This window comes from Engraulis encrasicolus, chromosome 3 (assembly GCF_034702125.1).
Source record: "Engraulis encrasicolus isolate BLACKSEA-1 chromosome 3, IST_EnEncr_1.0, whole genome shotgun sequence".
NCBI lineage: Eukaryota > Metazoa > Chordata > Actinopteri > Clupeiformes > Engraulidae > Engraulis > Engraulis encrasicolus.
In genome coordinates, this window is record NC_085859.1 from 28585059 (window position 1) to 28610058 (window position 25000).

The 25000-nt window shown below is 45.3% G+C and overlaps 2 protein-coding genes across 3 annotated transcripts in view; one reads left to right on the forward strand and one right to left on the reverse strand.

The window, feature by feature from the left end:
- apba1a (amyloid beta (A4) precursor protein-binding, family A, member 1a) overlaps positions 1-1792 on the forward strand; it is a 104421-nt gene extending 102629 nt beyond the window's left edge. Inside the window, exon 17 of the mRNA XM_063194412.1 lies at positions 1-1792. This exon is cut by the window's left edge and continues 668 nt beyond it. The gene's annotated coding sequence lies outside the window, so the exon portion shown is untranslated.
- A 7153-nt stretch (positions 1793-8945) lies between these two features.
- Positions 8946-25000, reverse strand: part of fam189a2 (family with sequence similarity 189 member A2) — a 44631-nt gene continuing 28576 nt past the window's right edge. Inside the window, exons 7-11 of one of the 2 annotated variants that reach the window (XM_063195143.1) lie at positions 22839-22992; positions 21522-21594; positions 16989-17153; positions 11504-11895; positions 8946-10100 (exon numbers count right to left, since the gene is read on the reverse strand). In XM_063195143.1, coding sequence (XP_063051213.1) covers positions 9654-10100; positions 11504-11895; positions 16989-17153; positions 21522-21594; positions 22839-22992 — 1231 coding nt within the window. In that variant the 3' untranslated portion in view covers positions 8946-9653. The remainder of the gene's footprint in view (positions 10101-11503; positions 11896-16988; positions 17154-21521; positions 21595-22838; positions 22993-25000) is intronic. The other variant, XM_063195144.1, reaches the window with a different exon arrangement.

Sequence of the window (25000 nt, forward strand, 5' to 3'; positions counted from 1 at the left end):
AGGGATCTGGGGGGGCTGCGGGAGGTGGATGCTCAGTTGGCTAAAGAGAGATAGAGATTTGTGGGTAGATAGACTGATTGATTGATTGATTGATTGATTGATTGATTGATTGATTGATTGATTGATTGATTGATTGATTGATTGATTGATTGATTGGGTCGTTGGTAGATTGTTTGATAGAGAAAGAAATACAATAGATTACAGTATGACCAGAATCAAGTTATATTTCTTATTGCATGTGGTCCTTAAGATGGAAAAAATAACACTTTGGAAAGTTATTTATGTTGAGTGTTTGGCCTGAAAACACTATTTGTTTGGCTGCATTCACAGGTTTGTTTTTGCCATGCCAGTGTGAATATAGAGAGCGGTTGAGAAGACTTTCTGGTTACACTTTATTTTAATGGTTCACTATTACAGTGGATCTACCACATTAGGTGTAATAGTGTAACCGTGTAATAACCAGTGTAACAATATTTAATACCATGTAATACCAGTGTAACAGCATGTACCAACCCTAATCCTAACCCTAACCCTAGATGTAAGTACAAAATCGGTACATGGTGTTACATTGGTATAACATGGTTATTACACTGGTTATTAAACCACTTAATGTATAACAGTGAACCGTTAAAATAAAGTGTAAACAGACTTTCTTTTACAAACGAGTGAAGGTCGTGTTTATGTAGAGATTTCTTTTTTTTTGTCGTCCATATTTTCTTTGTTTTCCCTTTTACCTTGGCGAGCTCATCAGACATTCCAAGATTTATTTACTTTCCATTCCTGTCGTAAAGGCCAGCTTTGATCTTGACACAACCACTCACATAATCTGGAGCAAACATTGGACCCAGTCCGTGGAATTCCAGTAAAAACCATGCTCCTAGAAAAGAAACAAGAAAAAGAAGAGAAAGAAAAATGGTAGCCTAGCTGCAAAATGAAAGGCTTCTTTGTTTTCCCCAAAGACATGCTGACAGTAGTCTCTTTGTAATTCTTACTACTTATACAGCGCTATTTAAAAGCATGAAATTCTGAATCAATCAGGTGAGAACACCACCTACCGTTCTCTGGTTGAGGCTGAGGGATTTACCGCAGTGAGAAGAACACATCTGTCTCTAATATGGGAGGAAACTTAACTGCCGTGTTGCTCTCAAAATAGACTCAACAAGATTTGTCCCAGGCATTTACGGTACACAAAACAAGTTTTGTACAAATGTATAATTTGAGCTAACAGAAGTAATAAAGATGCCGTCTTCTGTGCTAAAGTCAGGGTACTAATTTTAAGACATTTGTACAGTAGAAGACATTTAGGCTTCTGTACAAATGTATAATATGAACTACATGTAAGAGAAACAAGAGAGATGGTTATTTTTTTCTGTGTTTAAGTCAAGGTACTCAGTTCAATTCATTTGTGAGTTTCTGAAGAGCATCAGATGCATTCCAGTTTTATTTTGTTTATTTTGTGTGCAATATGGTCCTCTACTTCATTGGTATTTTTCCTGCAGCACATCCTTATTGATCCTTTATCCTTTCTAATGCGAGTTTGTTGAATCTTTACGGTACATTATATGCCAGACGGACTGCTGTTTTCACTGGGCCATTGACAAATGTTGTGTTACAAACTTTTTACTTGAACATGTGGTGAAAATGCAGGTGTTATTTTATTTTATCTTTCAGTATTTACATTTTATTTGTTTCATTTTAAGCTATATAATATTTTGGTATATTTTGGCCATCATAAACACTAAAAAATATATGTCTTAAAGATAGGTTTACAGAGTGGACGAGAAATGTAGTTATTTTTAAAGATGGTTAACCCCTTAAGGCACGGCATTATAAATTAGCAGTTACCATAATGACAATGACCAAGTCGTAATGTATTACTAAAGGCTCCATGCACTGTCATAGTAGTGTAGTACTAGTAGTTAACTTTCCATATCTATTACAGCGTGCCACAGGAGGTACGGTGCGCATTAAGGGGCTAAAGTAGTTATCTGGGTTGACAATGATGTTCCAGACATTTGGTATTTTCTCAAGTGTAGGTTGTTTGTTTTGTGGCTTGATGAAGGTGTTTAGGTACATTGGGACATCGAGTCATGGTATTGAAATGACCAAAAAACAAACAAAAAAACCCTTAATATAAAAATATGACATCCTTGAAAATGTGAAATTGTGTTTTTTTTTTTGTTTTTTTTTAAAGCAATGTTGATGTTTAGTACTTTAGCATAAGGAAGAGTATTTTGCCTCTGTTAGAGAGATAAAATGTACGTTTGTAGAAGGTACACAGAATCAGTGGTGGCGCACTGTGGCACCATTTTTATTCGATACAAAGCGGTAGGGGTCTGGATGTCTCATCCCCCCATTGTCGAATGTGTTTTTTATTTTATTTCTCCTTCATTTTACTAGTGTAGTCACATTGAGGCAATTGCCTCTTTTCCAAGTGAGCCCTAATGTGTGTGTGTGAGTTAGAGGAGCCCCATTAGCTCCAGTTGGCCCTATTCCACTTTGAAGCGAAACAGCTATATGGGCCAGTGACGTTTCAGTTGTAGCACACATCAGGGCGGCACAACAACAGCCAGTGCTGCTATTGTATGGATTTTTCTTGATTTGTTTTCAGTGGACTATCTAACAGGCATATACAGTGCAGCATATGAACCACCAATTACCAATTCATTTAGGGGCATTAGATGCCGTTGCGCCACCTGACCTCTGAGCCCCAAAAATTGTCTTTCAACCCATATACAACTACCAGTTTCTGGCAGGAAATAGTAGCGTGTATGTACAGGGCATGTCTAAGTCAATGGATGCAATTTATCCCTGCCTCGAACGCATTGAATCGAAGCTGTCTGACGTCCCATGAGAAATTAAGTAAATGATAAATGTTCGCAACACTGTTCATGCTCCCAAGGCACTTGAAGAAGGACTGAGGTCCGAAACATTGTGCCATATGATTAAACAACTGGGAGCGTTAACAGTGTTACGGACATTTATCATTTACTTCAGTTATTTTGTTATTTGTCCAGCATCAGTACCACTGGTGTGCAGTGCACATTCTCTGCTTTCTTGTCACACGACAAATGCCCATAGCCCCAGTCTCAGGAAGCCCTGCTCTGGATGCCTGGGTTGTGTTTCTCGAAAGCATAGCTGTTAGCCAGTTAGCAACTTGGATAGTTGTCAATGGGTAATTGCGTTGCAACCAACAATGTAACTTGCCAAATTAGCAACTATAGTTTCGAGAAATGCACCCCTGGACAGAAAGATGTATAGATGTATTGGATGTATCGGATGGATGGACTCTTGCTGTGTTTACCTTTTCGACGTGGGAAAATAAACTTGAAGGACTGATGACGGCTGTCTATCTATCTGACCTTCTCCTCCCCTGAGCGGACGGAGGTGTGGAAAAGAGCCCTGCTCTGAGCCCGCGGCGCGTGGGTCGACTGAGCCATTCTGTTGGCAGTACAGGAAGCAAGGCCCTTCAGACTATAGGCCCGGTTCTGACTCGAGCTCCACTGCTGCCCCTTTAACACGCCACTCATCTCTCCGACACTGATGCTTCACTCCACTTTCACTCCCTTCTTCCTTTTCTCTCTCTCTCTCTCTCTCTCTCTCTCTCTCTCTCTCTCTCTCTCTCTCTCTCTCTCTCTCTCTCTCTCTCTCTCTCTCTCTCTCTCTCTCTCTCTGGAGCCAGTGAAGGTGAATGGGTGACTTGTGAAGACTGAATGATTGATTGTGTTCTCTGCGCCCCTCTGGTCAGGACAGGGAGGGGAGTCGGGAGGGGACGGGACAGGGGGGTTGGCTGTACTGTACCAAAACATTATTGCCTCCCTTGCACTTGGACTTCTCCCAGGATGCAAACACACGCAGGCACGGACGCACACAGGCACGCAGTACACATACTACACACACGCACGCACGCACGCACTACACACACACACACACACACACACACACACACACACACACACACACACACACGCGCACTACACACACACACACACACACACACACACACACACACACACACACACACACACACACACACCAGTCCTCTCTCCATCTCTTCTATCACTTCCTCTCTCCTCTCCACTCTCCCCTCCCTCCCTTCCTCTCCTTACCTGCTCAACAACAAAAATTCTCCCACTGTTTGTCCCAGGACTCTTGTCTCCACGGAGAACCGTCTGATCTGACATTCACCTCTTCCCCCCACACACACCACGTTTGCACAGGTGTCCCCACGTGGCAGGGCACCCTTCACCTTCCTAGAAGCCTACTCCTGTTCTGGGGTCCATTTCTCGATTCTTGTCGTTGCTAACCGTCTTAAGACCGTCTTAAGATCGTCTTACCGTTCCCTTGGATTTAGTGGTGAGCGTCACTGTTGAGAGGGAGTTGAGTCGCACTTACGAAGGACGTTGCTACCGTCATTAGCAAAGACGCTTTCGAGATACGGACCCCTGGACTGATCTAGCTGTGCCCTGTCTGAATATCCCGTGTGCAGGCAAGCCTATACGAAAAAGATCTATATAAAATGAACTATATATATATTAACATTGGCTATTCCTCATTTTCCTCAAGGTACACATGCATATCCCATGTACATACTGCATATAAACATTGTACATGGAATCAGCATGTTTGTTTACTCATACGACTCTATAAAAATGGCCCGTTCATGCGACATAAAACTACTTGTATTATCATGTAAGTTTTCTACATATCTTTTTCGTATGGGAGTGACCTGTTGCCCTAGCCTGGTTTTGCCAGACCACAGTAATTACTTCGTATTTCATTTTTGGTCTGGATCCTTGATGCCCTGCCTGGAGCGCTTGGGTGGGAGGAGTGAGCTCAGCTCTGGTTTGAAATGAGTGGACCAATCGCTGACAGCTGGCGTTCATGAGGTATATTATTATGCGCCCAAGTGCGTTCGCCGTCTGTTGGACGACTAAACCAAAGAAACTGGATCTAACCAAGAAGCGTCATTTTGTTTCTTTTCCGGTATCCACTTTATGTCGGGTGAACGCCCCTCTAGGAGACCTTCGGTTAGGAGACCTTCGGAGTCCTGAGGTTGAGAATAAATCAAGTCCCCTTAGCGCTGTAGATGGCGGTAGCGCACGTCTTGAGCAAACACCTTAAAAATAGAAGAAGAAGGAGGGGACAACGCCCCCTTAGGAGACCCAACTTGAGCCCACGCTTTTGCATTGAGTGGGCGTGGTTTGCGTTATCTTTCTCTTATCCAGTATTTTTGACTAAACCCTCCCCAGAGAAGCGTTATCAGACCGATGTGAATTACGAACTAATTCAAAATGAATGGTCTGGAGTGCATGTCTGGAAAGCGTAGTTGCTAACTATGTTAGTTACTTTGTTGGTTGCAATGCAATTTCCCATTGGCAACTACCGAAGTTGCTAATGGCTAACAACTACGCTTTCTAGAAATGCACCCCTGGCCTGCCGGGCTACAGCTGCTCTGTATCTCACCTCTTGTACCATACCCATACCCATCCTAACCCCTTACCCAGTTACCCTTACCTCTCTCTGCTGAAGCACAGGCTTGCATATGGAAACCAACTTACTCCCGATACGCTGATTGTTCAAACTGTATACGTCTCATCCCCGAAGATCTTTTTTGGCCTTACAATTGCATTGTGTGTGTGTGTGTGTGTTATTTTTAACTTAATTGAGCAAGACACAGTGTGATGAGTGTGAGTGAGCACATTTTTTTTGGTCAGTGTATTTTTTGTTCTGTTTCCCTGTTCAGCATGGTCTGTAGTCATTTTGTATGCCTCATCACTCCTGCTCATTAGTGGGGGTGATGTATGAAGATCGTTTACTCCATCATAAACCAAAACCAGCGGGGAATGGAGATGAATATAAATATATATTTATATGATATCTATATATAGCGTTATATGTATACAACATAGAAAACTAATGATAATCAAGTCATACTAAATATACTATACTATATGTGTATGCTGCTGTGCAATGGTTATTGATGGGCCACAGAGGTGCTGGCTCTCAATTTTAAGATGTTATTATTGAACACTTTTTTCAGATTTATTTGTGTTTTATTTTTATTTTTTCCCCTCTGTGCTACACAACTGACAACTCATATTTGGAGAGCTCTCTTAAATCTCTCCCTTTGGAAAAAGGAACTCTTAATTTCTTGCTCCCACTTGCAAAGAAGTTTGATCTCTTAGACTGCGGTGTTGACGTAGGGATGCATTTACAGTGCACTGTCTGATACCTATATTTATGGCTATTTCGTGTGTTTTTCGAATAGGACTAAGTTGGAATAAGAAGCTTTAGAGAATGGTGTGGTGGAAGCACGCTGAAAAAACATTGGACACTGGAAACATTTATTGGGATCTTCGTGGTTTTAAAGGACTGTGACTTTTTTCAAGCGGTAGATCGATGTGTACATACTGTATTGGCCTTAGAGGTTATGATAATGTCATGAAGACAGAGGGGGAGGGGGGGGGGTGCTGCTGACATGGCAGCAAACCAAAGGTGTCTGTTTTTGGGGGTTATTGTGTGTGGTGATATAGGAAGGTCTGTAGTAGGGGGTAAGTCCAACAACATTCTTCAGTGATGAACCTCAAGTTACGTAACATAGAGGAAGAGTGGTTAACCTCATAATAGATATCCTACTAGTAGTCATTTTGTTAAGACAATTAGCACACCAGGCTCTTCTATTAGATGATTTACCACAACCCCTATGCTATCTTAACCTGTGTCACTACTGAAGCATCTTCTTGGCATACTCCCAGGTCTGTCTTACAAACACTGATAGATGGTGGAGATGAGTAGAGGGGGGGGGGGTCTCACTGCAGATGGCTATGGGGAATTATGATGCACTTGTTCTGAATGTACTTAATCTTACATAATGTTTGTCAATATATTGAGAGGGCGGGAAACGATGGGGTTTAAAAAAAAAAAAACCTTCTGTAAAGCAACAGCAACGTCTATTTATTTGCTAGCTTTTTTCCGTGATGTTACAATTCTTGAGCTACTCTACTGTACATTCCTACACCATAGCTGGAATGTTTGTAACAGTATTTACAACAGTAAATGACTTACAGAGATCTGCCTGCTGTCGTTTGTGTCTCCTTAACTGCCTGCTGTTTTTTGTGTCTCCTTACCTGAACACCATATGGACATACGGTATGTTTGCATATCCTGGTTAACAGACAATCGTGTGGGAAAGTACACATGCTGGTAAATAGACAGTTGTTTGGAAAACCGATCGAATTAGTGCTCCTATTTTTTTTTTGGTGAGGGGGTTACCAGAGTGAGCGTTCCACAATCCATGTGAAGCAATGATAATGCAAAGTCAATTCTTTGGACAGTGTAACAAGATGTGTATCCCAAGGTTTTCCCATGATAACTAGTATTAGTTGTGAGCACTCAAGCCACAGTTTTAACATACCTTTTTTATACTGCGAGACAAAACACATGCACACTTGAAGAAGCTTTCCACAACTGTACAGTTTATTTGCTTCCCTCCATATTCGTTTGATTGTCAGCATTTTCTCATAATCTTAAATCTTTAATATTCATCAAATCTATATGTCTAGTGCCATAGAGTCGGGTTATGGCGAAGATAAGGCATGCTCCATGGTGTGGCTTTACAAACAGCTGTCTCAGGTTTCCTGCCAGTGATGGGATGAGTTTCCTGGGATTCAGCACTGAAAGGGACATTTCTTGGAGAAAAAAAACCCCCACAAACACAATGTTTTGGTTAAAAAAAAAAAAAGAACTGCAATTGCGTAGCCTGATAAACCAGACTAAATGTGGATGTCTAATTTAGTCTGGCCTCGATGCATAATACATCCGAAGATTGTTGATGAGAACAACCTTCCCTCAAAACCCTGCCCGCTTTGATTCAAAACACATCTTTGCGTTGTAATTGGATTGCCAGATTCATGGCATTCTGGCTTCATTGAATCATTATGCGAGGCCAGACCCACCCGTAGACAAAACATTTTGCCGTCCAGCGGGTGGCGCTGGTTCACCAGGCTAGCAATTGCGGACAATACAATACAACATTTAATCGACGTGTTTCATACATCTTCAACTATTCCACAAAGGGGCTGCCGAACGTTTTTCCAAGCACACCATTTCGACAGGACACAGTGCTCTTTACAGTAGGTATCCATATCACAGGTTACAGAGCAGAAGAGACAGGAGGTGACGGTAAAGGCACTGACTTGGTCAATGAATGAACATTTATAGCCCAGTAGTAGTCTTAGTGGCTCACCCATTAACGATCCAGTGTTAACTGACAGAATTTCCTGAAGTTTTTTTTATGTGTATCTAATTGAACTGTGCAACACCACAACAGTATTCTTAGAATGGGGATTGCGTCAAAATATATATATCTTAAAGGTGCACTGTATAGGATGGTGGACACAGTAGGTATTGCAACTATGCTGCTCATTGAAACTGCTGCCTACTGCCAAAGTTGATATTTTCATTAATATTTACTAAATACTAAATAACTAAATACTAAATTGTTAAATAATACACTAAAATGTACTAGTATGACCAAAGCACAGTAAGTTTTGGAGCTAAAAATGTCTATTTCTGGAAATTCAAAATGGCGGACATGGAGAACATCCCCCTTTTTATGTATGAAAAGTGCGATTTTCCCAGTCATAATGAATCCTTAGAATTTGTTGGTGGTGCTAAATATTTGTGAAAAAGGTAACATTTGTGAATGGGCAGCATGAATTCTAGAAAGAAACTGCTAAAAAATATTACACAGTGCACCTTAGAAAAAAAAGAACAAATGTGTCTGCTCAATGATCAGATCCACCAATGTGAATGATTTATCCCGGGCTGGAGCCACAGTGTTCCACCATGTGCCATGACCCCCCCCCCCCCCCCCCCCCCCCCCCCCCCCCCCCCCCCCCCCCCCCCCCCCCCCCCCCCCCCCCCCCCCCCAAACCCCCCATTGAGCTGCTGACAAACAAACAACCACACCGAGAACTAAAAACAACAGCCTCCTTAGCTGGGCTAATAAAAACAGTCCAAGTTTTTAAAAAAAGAAAAAAAAACCTTTAAACAATGCATTGCTGTCCAATAAAACACATGCCACCAGCCCAGTCACAGCCGTGAGTCTTTGAAATACAAAACTGTCTCTTTAGTGGGCATGTGGGCAACTGTGGCGAGAGGTGAAAGGGCAGCAGAGAGGGCACGAGGTGAGGGTAGGGTTCGGCTGCCACAGGGTTGTGTTGGGAGGACTGGCTGGGTGAATTTCGGTCCGGGTCAGGGTCAGGGGTGTGGTGGGGGTCGGGGTAGCAGAAAGGGATCACATCAGTGCCAATCACTCACCGCACCATATTGGTGAGTGGAAGTTCCAATAAAGGTTTGGAATTGGGGTTTGCAGCGCTGTCACTCTATTCGCAGCGCTCTCTCCCTCGGTGAGTGGGAGGTTGGGCTTACACAAAGCTGTGTTGGGGTTGGTTTAAGGTAGGATGGTGGTTGACATTGCCAATCACAGTTCTACTCACTCACAGCACTCACAGTCTCCCTGTGTGAGTAGTAGTAGTAGTAGTAGTAGTAGTTTGGCTTCCACAAGTTTGCGTTGGGGATGGTTTTAAGTTTAGAGGCTTTGGGGATGGCAGGGGTTTGGTTAAAACGTCAGTGTACGCCCCAGCAACTCACAGCACCGTCTCCCTGAACACCCCAATCAGGCTGTGCGGCCGGTCCTGCTCCCCGAGTCGCGAGCTCCCCGCCCTGGAGCCCAGCCTGGAGCTCCCCGACCTGGACGAGGAGCCCATCCTGGAGCTGGCGGCCCGGGAGCCCGGCCGACGCCGGTCCACCGACCCGCCCAGCTGCAGCTCGGCCCAGGTGAAGGTGCTCAGGTCCCCGCAGCTGCTCAGGTGCAGCTGGCCCGGCCGCTTCCTGCGGGGCAGTGTCTGTGCCAGGAGGGATCCCGGAGACACCGCCAGTGCCCCCGCCCCAGAGGCAGCGGTCACCGCCTGGGCGGCAGCCACAGTGGATGAGGAGGAGGTGGTGGAGGTGGTGGAGGGGGTCAGCAGGGCAGGAGGAGTGGGGGTAGGAGTAGCGGCAGGCCGGGAGGTCGGGCCCTCTGACCCTATGATGACCTGTGGGGTACACAAACAGACACGCACATTTTAGAGACAGGCACAAACACACGCACGCACACACAAACAAACAAACACACACACACAGGGCCGCTGACAGCTTTAGCCGGGCCTGGGACAAAGCCATCTTTATGGGCTCCCCACCCAATATATACAATGTAATGAGAACCCAGTTCTGCCACCCCTTCTCCCTGGGCCCGGGACAAATGACCCCTTTGTCCCCCGCTGTCAACTCCCCACACACACACACACACACACACACACACACACACCTGCAAACAAATACCCAAAGAGACAGGGAAGAGTAACGGCTGAGCACGTAGAGTATGTAAACATTGTTTGAAATGTGGGTTTATAAACCACACTGTTGTGATAATTTAACTGGAGTCATAAAGGTCTTGCTCACGACTCCTAAGCAAACTGCATTTTGTCACAATGCCCAAAGATGACAATATGTTATTATCATATGATAACACGCTGTACCACTGCAATTAACACAAGCACTTCTAGAACATTCACATTATCAGAAATTAAGTTAGTGAAATTAATTCAACATCAATAACATTAATACATTTGCAGACTACTTGGATAAGATAAATCTTATTCCCACTGAGCTAGGACACCGGTGGGGTACTAGGGTGAAGGTGTGTGTGTGTATGGGGGGGGGGGGGACGGATGGAAGGACGGACAAATGAGACAGAAGTGGAGCCCAAAGTTTTGTCTTGTCTGTGGGACCCACAATTTCGTGAGGCCGTCTTAACCAGTCCCCAAAGCCGTCTTAGAAATTACATTTGCAATACAATTAAGCTATATTTTCAGGGGACCTAGTGAAGGTGGGGTTTGTTGTAAAGATGGCTCCCTTCAAATATGCCTCAAGTACAGGCGGAAATCCTGGTTTGTGTTCATGGTACGGCCCTGAGAGTAGGCCTACTTTATAAAATTTGAAGTGGCCCTTCGAATGAAAAATGTTCCTCACCCCTGCCTAAAACTGTAGTGTGTGTGTGACTATCCATCCGAGGCACCTTCTACCTAGCGAAGCCACAGCCTAAGGCCTGGCAGAATCACTGGTACTGTGAGGAGACATGAGGGACGTAGGGGTGTACTGCGAGCCCTAAAGCTGTACTAGCAGGGAGAGTAGAGAGAGAGGTTCCATTGGCCCATTGTTTCCGGGTTCTATTATTGCAAGGTGGAGGGGGGGAAATTCCCCTTTAGGCAGACCTAGGCAGACCTAAGGACTGTTCTATCCAATGCTAGGAGTATTATGACACGCCCCTTTAGGCAGACCGGAACCTGGTCATGTTAGGTGCCCATAGCAACCTATTATGTTGGCATATCTCTATACTTAAACAATCTCTGGTACTAGTGTGTGACTACTGTATCCGTCTGGTTCCGCGACACCTCACCTGGTCTATGAAGCTGGCACAGCGCACGGCTTCCTCCATGTGCTCCTCGTCTGCGTGCAGCATGCTCTTGATGCTGTTGACCAGCTCCTGCACCTCGGGCGCCAGGCTGCTCCAGGAGGACGAGTGCTCCAGGAAGCGCGCCACCAACAGCTTGGTGTCCCGGTAGCTCTGGTAGTCCACCATGGAGGAGGGCCGCGGCCGCCGGGGGCCCTTGCCGCCACGACGCAGGGTCACCACCGCCCCCAAGGACGAGGACGCGGCGGCGCCGCCGCCACCCTGAGTCTGGCCACCTCCATGGGCCTTGGCCTGGGCCTGGGCCTGCCTGGCGTTAGCTTTGCTATGGGGTGCCGGCACCCCCGTGTCTGTCTGGGTGGCTGCCTCGCAGCTCAATACTGTGGGGTTGGGAGAGAGGATGGGGGGTAGGGGGTGAGGGTGGAGAGAGGTACAGTACTGTATGAGAGCATGTGAGATATAGTAAGTAACAAAAGAAAAAAGCAGTGGAATTACGTTGGCAGTGGTGGTGGGGGTTAAAGACAAACAATGCTGGGACATTTAAGAAAAAGGGAAAAGAACATTGTGTGTGTGAGTGAGAGAGAGGGAGAGAGAAAGAAAGAGAGAAAGAAAGAAAGAAAGAAAGAAAGAAAGAAAGAAAGAAAGAAAGAAAGAAAGAAAGAAAGAAAGAGGTAGAATAGAATAGAATAGAATAGAATAGAATATCAGACTATTGCCATTCTGACTATGGTGGGCTATACTGTAGGACAACCAATAAATAAACAGATAGACAAGGAATTACATAACCTGGCCAAAAACATAGCTGGACCCAGGTCATCCAGACAGACGTAGTTACATAGTCTATATTTCATCCATTCAGAATAGCATGTGGTAGTTCTTTAAGATCATGTTGTGATTTACCCAATATATCCGCAATCACAACTTGTCTTTTAAATTAGGGAGAATCATTGTGCATTGAGGCATAGCTCATTCATAGTTGAACCATAATTGACCCATAATAATTGACCCACCCATGCCTAGAAGACAATAGTTGACCCATTTATTTGCACAAACAGATCTTTTTGGTGTGTGTCTCGCTTGGCAAACTGCATCCTCTTCTCTTTGTCTAGAACGAAACTTTGTTCAGCCTTCACTGCAATAGGGTACATACTGAGTCACATCGCTGTGACAGAGAGAGTACGAGAAAGAGTGTAAAATATACAGTATATTGGCTACAATATGTAAATGTTGCTGCTATGTTGACCATGTCTACATGATGTTATTAATTCCGAATTATTAATTCTGTCGAGTTTACATTGCACTTTCATTTGATTGTTCAGAAATAAATTCAATAGAGTCAATTCTGAATTAAATGTCTGATATAAAGGAGGCCATTGTCTGTAGTAGGCCTAGCAACAGGCCCCTCTAACCAGTACAAGAGAATGGACATATTCTTTACTGCAGTATGTCTATGGAGTGAAGGATACTGGAGTGGGGAATGAGGAGTGGGGCAGTGGGGGAATGGAGGGGTGGAGGAATAGTAGAGAAGAGTAGAGTAGATTACTTTTATTAATCCTTAGCGAAATATTGTGTCTGACAGTAGTTCTCAACCTTTTTTGCACAAACGCTCCCCTTGACTTCATCCTAAGCCTCCAAACGCCCCCTTGATATAATCATAAGCCTCCCAACACCCCCCTTAGTATTGAAAAATAAAATAGACTAATGCCCCCCAATGAGAACTAAGCCCCTCCCCCACTCAGGTGTATCCTTTTCAACGCCCCACTAGGGCTTCCCAACGCCCCCAGCGGGGATGTACCGCCCCCGTTGAGAAACACTAGCTTACATGAATACACAAATACAACACTTGCACAAAGACCTAATACACATTCTTGCACTTTGCAAACATACATGTGTAGCACCCACTTGAGTACAGCAATCAGTCTTACATCAGTTCACACACGCACGCACGCACGCACGCACGCACGCACGCACACACACACACACAATTGGTCCTGGTCTGCCATGTCACACCAAACTGTGGCATACCCACGAATAGCAAATAGCAAAGTGGTGAGCCGAGCAGTACTGTAGGCTCCTGGAACAGAGCAATCCAGCCAAACATACCTGACAACTATATTACACAACTCACAACATGTACTATTGGGGAGGGAGTGTCACTCAACAGTAAGTGGGCCTGAATATGTCTGCAAGGGCAGACGCGTCATTTGGCTCGTTCCTCAGCTACAAACTGCCAAAGAGTGAAATGCAAATCTGATTGAAGCACATTGTGGAATGGCCCTCGAGCAAGACCACACACATACTATTAGCAGTTTCGTTAAACAACTTCATTTAAAAAAATCAGAACCACCACCTGTACATGTCTTTGAATGACATTCATTTTCAGGTCTGACAGGCGAGTTGTTTAGATGGAATCACACATTTTCACAGCATCACAGCTTGCTATGCGGCTGACCCGGGTTCGATTCCTGGCCCCGGGTCCTTTGCCAACACCTTCCCGTCTCTCTCCCAATTTGCCTCCTGTCCACCTCTAACACTGTCCTATCAAATAAAGTTGAAAAAGACCAGCAACAACAAAAAAGGAATCACACATTTGGCTTCATGCTTCACTCAGCATGTACAACTGTGAGATGCCCCCAGTCAATGCAGCTTCTATGGTGAGGCCATTAGCCATTGCATTTTGTATCCTCATAATGTGCATTGCTCCGCTAGTGGAACTACTGTACTGGCCATTGAAAAGACTGTGCTACCATATTGATCAATCAATCAATCAATCAAAATGACTTGTATAGCAGATTATCATACATACTGGGTTGTTCCCACACCTTTTACATGAACAAATTCAAGCACTTTTCAAGCACCTTCAAGCACCACATTTTTGTGTTTTTAAGATGCAATTTCCTGCATTCTCATAAATTTTAGGGTGTCGAAAAGCAAATCCCATCTGACGTCTCACTCCCTTCGATTTTTGATGAGCCTAAACAACTTTTTTCCATTATTTGGCTTACCGAGTTTGACTTGACACAAATTTCAAGCCTTTTCAAGCAATTCACCAAAAATTCAAGCATTTTCACAACCTTGAAAACACTTAATTGAAATTCAAGCATTTTCAAGGAATTCAAGCACCAGTGGGAACCCTGTACATAGTTGTCATTCAATGTGCTAAAGAGTAGAGAAAAATAAAAGAGAAGAAAAATAATCCATATTGCGTTACTACAGATAGAAGATAATTAACTATCACCAAAGGCAGATGAGAATAAAGCTGTTATGGTAGAACTACACAACTACGACATCACACCGGGTCTTCATTAATACACTGTGACTTGGTCATCGCCATTCTGGCAACAGCAAGTTTATAACAGGGGCCATTCAGAATGACAACCCGCTAGTATATGTCTCTCTTGGATTTCAGTGACATTCAAATTTTCAGCCAGCATGGGGTTGTGTAGCTGGGAACCAAACTTCACTCCAGGGGCCACCAGTGGCAGCGACCTCACATACAACCTCACTCAATTGGAGGCGGGGGTCCTTTCAGATGACTTCGGTCCGACTCCGGACCCTGGCCAAAGCTAGGCTGTCAGCGGCCCTGGCTGCCACTAAGCCGAGCTGCAGGGAGCAAGGCAAGCCCTTGGTAGCCCATGGCCTCGCCGGTAACAGAGAGCTGTCAGGGGCTATATTTAAAGGGCTCCTCATGTGTCCACTGACAGATGGGGGCAGACTGCAGATTTACGATGAGAAAAGGCAGACTGAGCCAAGCGTTCACACCAAACCCTTGGAGCCCTGTCATCAGACCTTTACACTCGAAAGCAAGGCTATCAGCTATCCCGCTTATTCCACCAGCTATAAGTAGGCTACGCAGTACGCACATCCGCCCACACAGACACACACACAGGATGTGGGGTTTTCTTATTTCATGTTTTGTAATAATACGACATCTGTTTCCTGTTTTAAATTCCCCCTTTTGACTTCGTAAACATTTCAAGTCGCGTCTTTCACATCATTCTTAAGATGTCGATGAGCCGCGACGCTAATGGGAGACTGATGCAAGTGCATGCAAGTCACGATGAACAAGTTTGACCTCGAGCACTTATGCAACTTCTGTTTATTCATGTAGAATTGCACACAAACCCTCCACCCACCCTCCACGCACCACCCCCCATTTCCCATTTCCCCAAGCAAGCCACATCAGAAGACCCGTTAGGCTGAGTCCTGAGTTAGCAAATCGGCTCAGTGTTGTGTACTGGTATGTAGCTCATTTTATATGCTTGATAAGTACCGTGATGCCTTCTAATCTCGCCTGCTTGATCTGACAATTCTTGTGTGATGTCGTAAGGATCCTCCTGCCATTTCCCAGACTCTCACAGAGCATCATCAAAGCCACAGTCATGGAAAAGCTCTACACTAGATCATTGCCTGTTGCCTTCCCCATCTCGACATTCCCACCATTTGACACAGATGCACAGTACTCATGAAAACAGATGTACCCATGATCTCTAAGCTCCTCTGAGACCTTTCAAACCCTGCTAGACATTTCAGAAACTCCAAAAATAACCTTGGATACCTGGAAACGCAGCTCTAGGTGTTGAAACACCTCAGTAGTTCTTTTTTTTACATCCTTCTTTGTTGCCACCTTCAAGCATAACTAAAATATAAAGTCTAAACATGGAGCATGTTCGGAACAGAGTGTGTTTTTAAGTTGTGCTTTTAACCGAATGTCTGCTGGGGCCTCTAATGTACAAGTACGTATGTCGCTCTGGCGTCTCCTCTCCAGCCCAGACTCTGACGGAAGCGTCTGGCAGCAGAAATAGTACGGCTGACAAATGGCTGCTGCCCACCTTTAGCTTCAGAGTGAGGAGTCTGCAAACTTGAAATCCTTTGTGTGTGTGTGTGTGTGTGTGTGTCTTAGTCATTTCTGCCATGGAATAAAATACCGGTAAAAGGATTTGAAGTGTATGGACTCCTCACTCTAAAACTTGCACCAGCCTTTGTCCAGTACCTTCAATTGGGATGTGCAGCAGTCTGCCTTCTGAAGTTAATGCATACTACATACCTAGCAGCACTGTGTTGCTGTTGGACCGGCGTAGCTGCTAAAACATTCATTCTAAAGATGGAGCATGTTCGGAACAGAATGTATTTCTTGAAGTTGGACCTCTACATTATGTAGCTCTGGCGTCCGTCCTTCCTCCGCCACAGACTCTAGCACAGTGGTTCTCAACCTTTTTTGAACAAACGCCCCCTGGACCTCACCCTAAGCCTCCCAACGCCCCCTTGACTTCATCATAAGCCTACCAACACCCCCTGTAGTATTAAAAAAATTAAACTGACTAATGCCTCCAAGGATGGCTAAGCACAGCCCCGGCTCAACTGTATCCTTCTCAACGCCCCCCTAGGGCTCCCCACCGCCCCCGTTGAGAAACACGACTATAGCGGAAGAGTCTGACAGAAATAGTACGGCTGACAAATGGCTGCTGCCTACCTTTAAATGCCAGGTCCAGAAGCACCGGGTCGCTGCTGGACCTGCGTAGGTGCTGCTGCTGCTGCTGCTGCTTTTGGGCCCTCCTGCTGGGGGGCTGGGGCACCGCCGGACCCGCCGCTGCTGGGGCGGAGGCGGAAGAGGTCGCCGTCTGCAGGCAGCTGCTGTCTGAACCAAAACAAGCCCCACTTTTACAGGTTAAAAGGTCAATGGTCAAGTCGACTGGCCGTGTCACAAGGGGCTTCTTTAAAAAAATAACCATGAAAAAAAACCACAAAAAAAACAGACATCTGTCTGCAGTCTCAAATCTACAACGTTTCAGCTGCACCAATATTAGAAGTAGGAAAAAGAGACAAGAGAGCCAAAAGCCAGGCCATTAGATCTGTCAGACTAGAAAACAAATCCCGAAAGGGATCTGCCTGTGTCTTCAGTCTCAATTAGAAGCAGGCACACCATCAAACGATCCACAAGATAGGTCATTAGCTCAGTCAGTAGTGTGCTGTATATGTTTTGAAGTGTCGGGAGGGAGGTTTACAAAATGTTCCATGCCTGAGATACATACTGTATGCTAACAGGTATCTATTACAGACGCACTGTAGGGTTCCTGGTCACTTGTCTGTAGGTATAAATTCAACTCGTAATAGTTTTGCACTTCTGGCATCCCTTCCTCTATCTGTAACAGCTCAAGAAGTGTCTAGACTCTTCCTGCAAAATATAGACCGTAGAATCTAAGGTTGTAAACATACTGGCCTTGTGGTGTCAGACTATGACTTCCAGGAATTCCTTCCAGTTTGACCTTACACTGACTTCAGGAAAACAACAGAACACATTCCTCTCTCTTTCTCGCTTGCTCTCTCTCTCTCTCTCTCCCTCTCTCTCTCTCTCTCTCTCTCTCTCTCCTCTCTCTCTCCTCTCTCTCTCTCTCTCTCGCTCTCTCTCTCTCTCTCTCTCTCTCTAACAAACAAAAACAGCACTCCAACAAGCTGAGGGCCCCCTCCAGTCCAAGCCCGGTGCACCTCAGGAGAGCACTGCTGCTGCAGACACACTGACTCTTGGCTTGGTTCTGCATGGCTCCACACTCACTGACTCTTGGTTCTCTCTGGCTGTGCCGCTCAAGAGGATGGGAAGCCATTCATCATGCTCAGCCAAACATAGTTTGGTAGGGCCAACAGTGGACCCTGCGGTCCGGTCCGACTGGGAACAGGGAGTGGCTGGCTAACCTCGGGAGCGACCTCTGGTCTGTGTGTGTGTGTGTGTGTGTGTGTGTGTGTGTGTGTGTGTGTGTGTGTGTGTGTGTGTGTGTGTGTGTGTGTGTGTGTGTGTGTGTGTGTGTGTGTGTGTGTGTGTGTGTGTGTGTGTGTGAGAGAGAGAGAGAGAGAGAGAGAGAGAGCGAGAGAGAGAGACAGACAGAGACAGAATGAGGGAAGGAGAAACAACAAGAAACACAAAGAGAAGCAGAGAGATATAGCAGGAGTTCAGAGAGTTCACTCCCTTCATTTTCATTTGATTGTGGCAAATGGACATGGGTTGATTATGATGTTCTGAAGAAGACATCACGTAACGTCTGAAAGATTGGGCATTCCTCTAACAAAAGGGTCCTTCGTTCACAAATGTGCCTAAACATTGATGACTTCTGAGTCATCAATATTAGCCTTAGTCTCACTGCAGGGCCAGCCCCGGGCTGGCCCGGACAAAAGGGGGCTGACGGTGATCTCATCAAAAGGGGGCTAGGTGCTAAAGATGGCCGCCGGGCCAGGTTGTGGGGCTAAGGGCCGCTTTCCCTGGCCCGTCGAATTCGATGGGCCAGCAAGCACCGCCGAGGCTCGGAGGCGGGGTCAACCTCGGGCGATATAGCCCACGTGCGATATAGCCTACCAGACCTTCTGCGATAATAGCGCAAAAGCTAAATAAGCCGACATAAATGTCATGTGTGAGTATTTGTGAGACACTTTTTATTGGTGTCCAGTGGAAAGCATGCCAAATCACGATAATGGCACAAGAGTTGGCGGCTAAAAGCAGAAAAAAGCCGACATGACTTAGCTATGACATCCCAAGTTTAAGTGTAGTGGTGCCCATGATGCCCTGATAACAACAAAAAAGTTATGTTGGCTAAATAACTTTAAAAACACAAACAGAAGTGCCAAAGTTGCATCTTATGAAATTATGCCATAAGAAAGCCAAACACCCCAAACTAATAATTTGCCCAGAATTTAGCGATAAGTCCCCCATGCAGCCACATTATTACACAGTAAAGCACAGCTGTTATTGACTTAGGCCTATTTAAAATCATCCTCACTCTGCTGCCCTAGTGTCTCATGTTTTGCAGACATACTAAACCATAGGCATACGTTTTGCAGACATGTGCCATAGTGCGCACACTTAGAATTCCCTGCAGGACACACACCGATGTTATGCAGATTGAACGACTTGTAGGCTACGCTACTTCCGTGGCTACTTTAATAAATAGTCGCTATTCCCCTGGCTCATCATTTTCTATAGCAGCTGATGAAGATGCTATGTCTCCGGGATTTGGTCTCTTTTCACATGGTAACTTATTCAATTACCTGCACATTCACCATGAATAGACAGGTGGCACGCCGCAACGAGGGGGTGTGTCGCTATGTCCGGGGCTCATAATTTTCTATAGCAACTGATGAAGGTGCTATGTCTCCGGGATTTGGTCTCCTTTCACATGGTAACTTATTCAATTACCTGCACATTCATGTCTCGCTATGTCCGGGGCTCATGCTTCTGTGCGCTATTGGGGGGATTAACTGGGCATGTTCGCACGTCTCCTTCTGTTCACTCTCTCAGTTGTCGAGCTGCTCGTATTTTCATGCGTCTTTGTCTTCTTAACATGCGCTGCGTCCCATACAGCTTCTGAATCGACAACTTTGCCATGTAATAAAACTGTTCTTGAAAGGCAAGCCATTTTCTTTGCAGTTCTTGTCGTCTTTGTCCGTAGGCTAGCCAAACGGCGACCTGCTCCAGCAGAGTTTGCTCCGTTTTCTTCTCCTTCTTTGTCGTTGTTCTGTTGTTGTCCTTCTGTGATTTGGGGCGAAAGTGGGCTGTGCCCGACTGACGTTTCACAAACAAGGCGTGTACCTGAATGTGCCTGGGGTCGGCTATGAGTCCGATCAGGCAAAAAATGGCCCGGGGCCGGCAGCTCCGAGCCGGCCACTCTCCTGAGCCCCGGGCGGCCCCGGGCCGCTGAAGCGCGGCTAATGAGACCAAGGCTGTACGTATAGTGTGGAACTGAAATGTGCTGTCTGGCTCCTGTTTGCTCTTCAGTGGCAGTATCATGGCCACACTATCAAGTGGTGCAGTGTGGACACTGACGTCTTGAATAGCACTGGGCCATGGTGACTGTAAGTATAGCACAGTGAAGCACAGGCCAACACTTGAAAGAAAGCTGTTCTCTGAAAGCGATTCGGGCGACTATAGGCGATTCGCGCGACGACAGTGACGGTTTGTAGTTGAACTCAGAGCCATATAGAAACAGAGTCGGGCAATCTCCACTGTGTGCTAGGGCCCACTTTAGCATTAGCAAAATTAGTTGTTTAGCGTCCCAGAACTGCTCAGCGTTGTGAATGTTAGTTCCTAGAAGTGGGCGTAGCACACAGCAAATGCAATGCAATGCAATGCAGGGAATATGACAAGACTTTCTTTTTCGTAGTAATAACTTCAGATAAACATCACAGATGGTAAAACTGTTGTAATTATCATTACCGAGACAGTTGATAGGCTACATATTTGTGGTGATTACCACGCAGTATAGTTCATTAGTCCTTATTTTTGGCTTTTTATGTGGTGGTTCTATGTTGAGTCTATGGAAAGACAGCCACTTTAGGCACGACCTCGATCTCGTTGAAAGGCGGGGCTGCAATAATTTCCTGGTCCTCCATTTGCGCAACTCTACTCCTCTATGGCTCTGGTTGAACTCCTGGGAATATTATGCAAATTAACTATGACGCAGTTCGCCGCCACAGCCAATGGGAATGTTGGAATGCTTGCATTCCACTTTTAACGGACATACTCTAGTCACTTAAATCGCTCTTGCTGCACAGAAGCTATTCTCTGTCGCTTGAATCTTGTTGCGGCTGGTCTATTCGCCCGGATACTCACCATCAGGGGTGTCGTTGTGATGAAAGGGGGGGGGGGGGGGGGCGGAGGGGGGGGGGGGTGGGGTGGGGGGGGGGGGGGGGGGGGGGGGGGAACTCATTTACATGGGACCCTAGTGTAAAGCTGGGTCTATGAGGAGGATTTCAAATTGGGAGTGGACATGTAATCAAACGTGCATTGGGACTGCAATTAGATGCTATACCTCTAACTGTATACATGGATTTTTCGTTTACAAACATTTGTGTGGTGAGGAGGGGCAAGATGCTAAGCAGCCAACAATGTAAGCTCATTTTATGACTGACAACAGTTTCCAACAATCAGAGGTTGAACAGTGCGCAGCCAGGGTCGCGCAGCCAGGGATTGTAAACCTATGTATACAAAACATTAAAACACTGAGGAGTTACTCAAACTCACCATTGATGGACGACGCGGTGTCCGAGCTTTCCGTCAGCCCATCTGTGAGGTCAGTCATCTGGATCTGTGTCTCCTGGGGGTGGGGCAGGAAGAGAAAGAGAGAGGCTCGTTTTTTTTTTTTTTTAAAGAGCAATGGGGGTCGGCGGGTGTGTGGGTGGTTGAGTGAAAGAGCAGGGCTGACTGCGGCCAAAATAAACTGTGCGACACATTGCTAATCTGCTGGCCCTCTGAGAAAAGCACAGAAGGTCATGTTAAGATTATCTCCCCTCAAACTCCATCTAATTTTACCCGCCCACATAAAGAACTATCGAAAATAGCGCATCACTATTTGTTACCATGACAAGTTTCATTTGAGGGATATTAAAAGATAAGAGTTAAACCACACTATTGCCCTGCACATTTGAAAAACTTCAAATATGTTCTCAACATTCTTTTCTCATATCACTTCAAAAGAGTGGTTTGATTGCGATCAAAGGAGAACAAACTAGATTGATTAAGTAAACTTTGACATGTCTTCTTTCTTCTTGTATTAGCCACTCAATGATTTAGCTTGCACTAATATACAGTATGCGACAGGAGCTTCTCTTTCTGAACATGCTGTCTGGCTCTGGTTGTGACAGCGTAGGGCCATCCATGTCAACCTTGAAAGATTTTTCTCTTTGGAGAGTGCCTCTGAGATCCCAAAGCCACTCCTGCATGAACTTGACATGCTGGCATACACACAGTGGTGTAGTCTACGTAGAACGCGGGTATACGGAGTATACCGGTACCCACTTCTAAATTTCAGGGATTTCAGTATACCCACTTAAAATTGAGTATTCCATTTTTTTGAATAGCACAAATATATACAGTATACCCACTTCAAGAAATGCTCAAATACACAGTATACCCACCATAAAAAGTAGACTACACCACTGCATACACACTCTGTATTTCTCTGTCCACACACTATGTTGCTGTTTTTGTCCTCTTTGCAAGTTACTTTGGGTAAAAGCATCTGCTAAATACATTGTACTGTAATGCAATAATGGAATGGTCACATCTGGTTTACAGGTGTCATTTGCAAGATACAAAACAGAAGTAACTAAACCACGATTTTGTGTAACATTTAAAATCTTCATATTTAATGTGTCAAGCCCCATAATGCACGTTGTTCCATCAGCCACTGAAAAGTTAACTACCATAGCACTACACTACTGTGACATAACACAGGGCCTTCAGTAATACACTTCGACTTTGTCATTGCCATTCTGGTAACACCAAAATTACAACGCTAGTATTCAGAGATTAAAAAAAAAATCTGTCATGCAAGGGCACCTGAGCAGGGGAGGCTGGGGAGCCTGGGGAGGCTGTGGAGACTCCTGGAACAGCCTCGTACGGGGGAGGGGGGTCGAGAGGACAGAAGACCTCCACGCCTTTGATCCGCGCACCATATATGTGGGGCAGGGGAATCACACTGTCACCAAACATTCTGTGAAGACAGAGAAGCAGACAGGCAAACATATATTTAATATTGCAACAGTTCAAAGATCCATGCACAGCGTCTAGGTGCAGGTAAAGGCAGGAGGGTTCAATATTCCAAAAGAAAGAAGTTTTACCGCACACTTATTTGACTTCTTGCTCTTTATTTCAGAGCGGACAACACGCCTCGCCTCCGTGCGTCATCAGGTTCACTCAGTTTGTTTTTAAATATATATATATATTTTTTAATTTGAAATGAGATGTGCACTGATGAAAGCCCCGCCATATCAAATACTAAAATTCTCAACACAGTAAAGCATGACAATGTAACAAATGTAAAGACTGAATATAGAGCAACAATAAATAACTCAGCATCTTTATTATAGACGGCATAGCCTATGCAAGACAGTATGCTATTCCTGTGTCGTCAAGGAGCATTATGGTATGTGTACATATTAAGCTGCCACCCCACCCAGAGTAGTTGACAAAGGGGGGCAGAGGGGTTAGTTGCCCCGGTCCCAGGGAGAGAGGGGGCACAGAATTGGGTTTTCATTACATTGTATGTATTGTAATGGGGGTCCTTTCAGATGACTTTGCCCTGGGCCCAGCAAAAGCTGTCAGCGGCCCTGACCCCACCCACACACACACAAACTTTGTGAGCGGCATCGTCGGCCCACAACAAGTCCATCTGACCATCCATCCAATCCACCACCCACCAAGCCTGGCATGAAATCAGAAGGCTATCTGCCAAAGCAACAAGCAACATAGCTCTCTCTCTCTCTCTCTCTCGCTCTCTCTCTCTCTCTCTCTCTCTCTCTCTCTCTCTCCTCTCTCTCTCTCTCTCTCTCTTCTCTCTCCTCTCTCTCTCTCTCTCTCTCTCTCTCTCTCTCTCTCTCTCTCTCTCTCTCTCTCTCTGGCCAAAAAGCACTGGAATCACACTTGCACATCATACACCACACCCAACGTTCACACACCACACCATTGCACACCACACCATCGTGCACGACACCCTCAGACTTGCACATCACACACACCCCACAACCCACACATCTGCACAACGCAACACATAGTTCAGGCTTGCACACTATAACAGACAGCAAAACACAATATCCACCACACAATGCACACACCATATGCTCTCACACCATACACACACACCATACGCCCACAAACCACCACAACACACCACACACACTCACATAACACCATAACACACAACACATGCACTGCAGCACATCCCATCAGCTCCCCAGCAGGAATCTCTTCATTGTCTTGCCAAAGACCCTCTGTGAATCTCATAACTGCCAAAACACTGTGGGAAGTTTGGGACACCTTCAAGATCTGGAGTGCATTTCTCGAAACCATAGTTGGTAACTGTTAGCTACTTTGACGTTGCAATGCAATTTCCTATTGGCAACTACCCAAGTTGCTAACTGGCAAATAACTACACTTTCGAGAAACACACCCTTGGCCTGCGTTTCTAACACTACACTAAGTTCTATACTAAGTAGGAAACGGTGGAAATATATTTCTGTCCTATTAGAATTCAATAGCTAAGTGTAATAGCAAGCAACAAGCAACAGCAGAGAACAAATGTTTCAGTCTTTAACAGCAATGTTGCCTGGCAACATCATGATTGGGTTGCTGTTTTGGGATTGCATGATCACCAAAAGCTGGCTGCTGCTCTGAGTTTGTTCTCATTTCATCTTTATAAAGCCCTGGTGCCCAATATTGGTGATAATGGTCGAAGTTTCCCCTTTCCCATGTGTGAAAGCAGCGTCGGCCTGAAGCATTGCTCAAAATGTTGCTCATTGTGTCAACATTTAGACACTTCTCTGTATGCTAGAATGATAACATTTTAACATGGACAGCATTTTCCATGGGAATTTGTCACTGTCGTATTAATGAATCAGAACTAGCTTTTTCTTTTATTTGGTGCTGCAGGCTTACAACCAGGATAAACAAGACCCATGGCACATCCACAGCACTCTCAACCATCCTCAAAAGAAGATCCCACA